Source organism: Silene latifolia, chromosome 8 (genome assembly GCF_048544455.1).
Source record: "Silene latifolia isolate original U9 population chromosome 8, ASM4854445v1, whole genome shotgun sequence".
NCBI lineage: Eukaryota > Viridiplantae > Streptophyta > Magnoliopsida > Caryophyllales > Caryophyllaceae > Silene > Silene latifolia.
Genome location: NC_133533.1, coordinates 79,884,848 through 79,890,116, shown reverse-complemented (window position 1 = coordinate 79,890,116; position 5,269 = coordinate 79,884,848). Strand labels below are relative to the sequence as shown.

At 41.3% G+C, this 5,269-nt stretch overlaps 1 protein-coding gene across 1 annotated transcript; it reads left to right on the top strand.

Annotated features, from left to right (window-relative positions):
- The first annotated feature begins 4,444 nt into the window (after positions 1-4,444).
- On the top strand, positions 4,445-4,873 carry LOC141595418 (uncharacterized). Its single transcript, XM_074415382.1, has 2 exons — positions 4,445-4,654; positions 4,709-4,873. The coding sequence occupies exons 1-2, from the start codon at positions 4,445-4,447 to the stop codon at positions 4,871-4,873; spliced, it is 375 nt and encodes a 124-aa protein (XP_074271483.1).
- Positions 4,874-5,269: the final 396 nt, after the last annotated feature.

The following is a 5,269-nucleotide window of genomic DNA, read 5'->3' as shown; positions in this document are numbered from 1 at the left end:
AAGTTCATTTTAAGAGGCGAAGATTGTAATACCCGGATATTATGGGACCCAGAATGGAACCTTGGGATGTGTGACAGAACCTTATACTAGACTATAGATCACTCGGGAGTGAAGTATGACTATAAAGTGGGCCGACTATAACCTATACTAGACTTAGTGGAGTTGTTATAATATCCGCATATAGAAGTGTCGTTTTAAAACTCTCATAGTTTTAGATCTAGATATGGTATAGATTTAATTCCAATCGGAGGTGATAACGTTTTCCCTTAAGATTCCAACGGTAGGTCACACGCCCAAAATGACCAAGAAATGAGTGAGATATGACTGTTTTACGAAAACTGGTCGTTGTTGAGAATTGTGTTGCACTCGACCGAGTGAAGGTCACTCGACTGAGTGGACTCGACACTCGATCGAGTGAGTGACACTCAGCCGAGTGGAGCTGAATCGAACACGGATAAGAAAATCTTATTCCCTTATCCCCATTCGTTCTATCTTCTTCCTTATCTCTCCAAACTCTCTCCCTTCTCTCTAAAACCCCCACAAACACCATTTACATGGGATTCAAGCTTGGTTTAACGGATCGCTCACCTTTCTCTTCATTCCATCCACCTTGTAAGTTGAGATCTATCTTTCTCTAGTTAGTATGAACCCTAATTTCTGGGGGTTTTTAATTGGGTTGTTTAATTAGTAATTAGTAGGTATATATGGGTAATTAGTGGGTAGTAATAAGGGGTTTTGTAGTGTATTATAGTGTAGGATGTATTTATGATAGTATTACATGATTTGTATAGGATTAATATGGTCTTGCGAGATGAAATCATGTGGGATTCGAGTTGGTTGTGAAGAATGCTAAAAGGTAGGTTTATCCTACTCGGTTTCAATATTTTGTGTGCATATTTGTGTCTCTTCCATCATCATTTTTATGTATGAGTTGATTGGGATAACATGTTGATATTTGAGGAAGTTTTATCCATGATATGTTGGGATTGAGTTCATGATGAGTCATATAATTGGTGTTGTGTTGCATTTTCCATGTATGGTCATTGTTATGGTGTGTTGGAGATCATTGGTGGCGTTACTTGGTTATTGAGGAGACGTAAGAAGGTTGGAAGAACGCCTTACGCTTGAGTCGCCTCATGGAGCTTGCCACTCCAAGAGGGATGTGCACATTAATGGCTTGAGTTACGGAGGGACTCGTGTGGTTGAGACACGACGTCTGGCAGGGGATCCGGTTTATTTCCGGACCCGGTACTTCTGAGCGTGTACCGGTACCTATTTGTGGTTGTTGGTATGTCTGTGCGTGTCCCGGTACCAGTGTGGTTGTAGGTATGTCTAGGTGTGTCCCGGTACCGTGGTGGTTTTGGGTATTTCTGGGCGTGTCCCGGTACCAGAGTGATGGTTGTTTGATAGCATTTCATTCAAGTTATAGTCATGTTGCTTATTCACACACTTTGAGTCGTGTCACACTTTATTTATTTATTGAAATTGACGTGTTGTGTGTCTGTGTAATTGTCACCTATTTTCGGGGTGGTTTGTGTCGATCCATATGATATTTTTGATCATATGGGGAGCAGGTTGAGTACAGGTTGTTTGGTGTCACGCGGGAGATAGGACGCGCTTTGGGCTTGGAGTCAAGTACTTGGATAGTTTTTAAATAACCTAGATAGTAATCATGAGTTGTATTCTTTCATTTTTTTCATTTATAGTTATGTAATCCATTAAATACTTTATTTATATTAAATGTTTCTTGATTTTATCTCTGATTCACCGCATCGGGAAACCGAAATGGTAACATCTCCCAATTACCTTGACCGGGTAAGAAGGGGGTGTTACACTTTCCTTCCGTAAGGGTGTGTCAAGGGAGAGACAGAGTGATATAGTTGACAGTTTGGGGATCGTTAAAGTAGCGGAGCAGGCCCATTATCTTGGGCTCCCTACAGTTGTTGGGGGATAAAAGAAGGCTATCACGAATATTTTGCGTGATAAACTTAGCAAAAGACTTCATGGCTGGCGTGGTTAAAGATTGTCTAGATCGGGTAAGGAGGTACTTTTAAAGTCGGTGGCCAATTTACTCCCTACCTCTGTGATGCGTGTGTTTAAAATTCTCGCGAACTTTTGCGACGAACTTCGGTCGATGATGTCTCGATTTTGTGGGTGGAGTCATGAGGAGGGTAGGCGAGGCATGGCATGGGTGACTTGGCATAACCTTTGTTTTCCGAAGTAAAAGGGGGGCTTGGGTTTTAGAGATTTTCGGTTATTTAATAAAGCTTTGCTTCGAAAACAAGCTTGGATATTGACGATAAAAACGAAGAGTCTTTGGGCCAAAGTGAAGAAGGCTAAATACTCTCCCTTTGTGATTTTATGGATGCCACTCTCGGACATAATACAAGTTATACTTGGAGGGGAATTTTCAAGGCTAGGACGATGCTGAATTGTGGCCTGCGACGTAGAGTTGGTGATGGTGCGACTACGAGAGTATGGAGGAATGCTTGGATTCCAGGGACGCAGACAGGCCGTGTATGTAATACCCTCATACACCAAGGTGTCTTACGAAGACCACCCTAGCACATGCATCTCGGTTTCCCGAGGTAAAGTATATCACAAGTGACCATAAAAGAACATTATTTAAAGTTGAACTGTTTAAAACTATACAACTGTCAAACCAAAACCAAAACTAAAACAACTGTTCCAGCGGAAGACCAAAGACTCCAAAACCAGTGATGACTCCATCCCAGCTAGATCCCGCGAGCTATCCAAATGCAGAATTGCTAATCAACTTCTCACCATCCCCCAAATGCAACACCATTGTAACACCCCAAGAATTGAGAGTTAAATTGTCCCACATTGGGAAAATATGGAGCTTGTGGTATGTTTATAAGAGGTTTTACCCACCACTCTAGTAACCAGGCTTTGTGATTTTGGGCTTAAGTGAGGATAAATAATGGGCCCAAAGGTGCACACTCATCTTATTGGGGTTGTGTTACGACGGTGGTGGATCGGGTTGTTATAAATGGCATCAGAGCAACTATGCGACCGTGTGGTGAGCCTGTGGTCAGGAGTACCCGGGTTACCCACCCAGCGGAGGAGGATTCTGGGCTTGGCTACGGTCAGCCTCCGGGCACAACGGGGATGTTGTGTTATTTAAGCGGGGGAGTTTGTAACACCCCAAGAGTTGAGAGTTAGTTGTCCCACATTGGAAAAATATGGAGCTTGTGATATGTTTATAAGAGGTTCTACCCACCACTCTAGTAACAAGGCCTTGTGCTTTTGGGCTTATGTGAGGACAAATAATGGGCCAAAAGGTGCACACCAATCTTATTGGGATTGTGTTACAACGGTGGATCGGGTTGTTATAACCACAGTTTTTAAAACATTTAAACGGGGTCAGTCGACTGAATAATCAAGATAAGAAATAAAAAATACGCATCCAATAAATCCAAACACATTCCTCCAACTCCAATAACCTCCAACCATCGACCACACACACTAAAGTGTGTAGCCCTGCCAGATTACCCATCGCAACGGGTAATCCACACCGCTAGTGGGACCGCAGCCTTACCACCTAAGCCCTGCTCAACTCCAAGAGAGAATAACCCAAGACCATTAATGTGCACTCCTCCTTGTGGCGGGAACCACAAGGGGGCGAATCAAGGGTGTGAATCCATTCCCGCAAATGAGTTCACTCAGCCGAGGCGCACCTCGCGAACCACATACAAACTAAAAACCAAACCAAATCATTCAATGTATCACAATCACTATAATCATATTAATCATGCCAATAAATCAACCATCATCATCTTATATTCAATTAATCAGGCAACTGAGTAGGGAAAATCCCACCTTTTTGTAATCCGCTATAACTGCAGACAAACATACAATTGTACAAGAGTATCACATCGTCACCTACAACAATAATCAACAACTATACATCACAATCTGATTTCTATCCAAAACCCCCAAATCACCAAAATTAGAGTTTAAACAAACTTAGCAAAATCCTACCTGTGGGATGGCACTGCTGAGTATCACAGGGTCCCTCTCATTGCCTGGGACAAGGTTACTCTGCCTAAAGATGAGGGTGGGCTAGGAATTAAAAAAGCTCAGATATGGAACTATTCTACCGTTGCTAAACTGGTTGATTGGATTTATGGGAAGGCTGATAGACTATGGATAAGATGGGTAAAACAAATATACTTAAAAGGTAGGAATTGGCATGACTATGATCCTCCTACTGATGTCTCCTAGTCTTGGAAGAATATATGCAAGGTAAAAAAATCTTATGAAAGCTGGGTATACTGATGGACTATGGACAGCTGACCCTAGAGGTTACTCCATCAGAAATGGCTATGATTGGCTTAGGATACAGCAGCCTAAGCAAGAATGGGTTAATATTGTTTGGAATAACTGGAACATACCCAAACATGCTCTCATTGTATGGATTATCATGCATAATGGTCTGAATGTGAAGGATAAGCTATGCAGGATTGGTTACAGTGCTGATGATAGGTGCATAATCTGTGACAGCCACTCTGAAACACAGGATCATCTATTTTTTAAATGCAGTTACAACCAACAAATCTTGAAGTTGATGGAACTGAGGTGTGGATTTCCTATTCTGGTTAACAGAAACATGGGGACTGGTATGCCTGCAAAGGTGTGCCTGAAACAGAAAGTGCATTATCTGGTTTAGACTGCTTGCTATTACCAGGTATGGACTCAAAGAAACAATGCCAGAGTTAACAACGTGTTGCTCAGGCCAAGCAAAGTCACTGAGCAAATTATTGCTGAAGTCCAGAGACGGATTAGAGGGAAAATCAAGCATCCAGTGAAGAGTAATGATCAAGTATGGCTAACCAAATGGGGAGTGCTATGAATATGTTTAGATGAGCTTCTTGGTTTCATATAAGCCTTATTTGTTTGATTATGTTTGTTTGTATGAGTAGTAGACTTGTCTATTGCTCAAAATACCTTTGTAATTATTTTTTGAGCTTAATATAATTTCTCACATTTCACCAAAAAAAAAACTTAGCAAAATTAATAAAAGAACAACATAGAGATCTTACCCAAAATCTGAGGATCACGAGGATATAAAAATCCCCAAAGCTATGAACCCTAGCCTTAGATTTGATTGTAAAAGATGGATAGTAGTGAACGTCGTTTGAAGTTTATGAAAGTCCTTTTGAGAATAGAAGAAAAAAAATGCAAAGAACTGATGAAATAACTAATAAATACCTCTCCCACTTTTACGATCAAACCACGTCAAAATCCC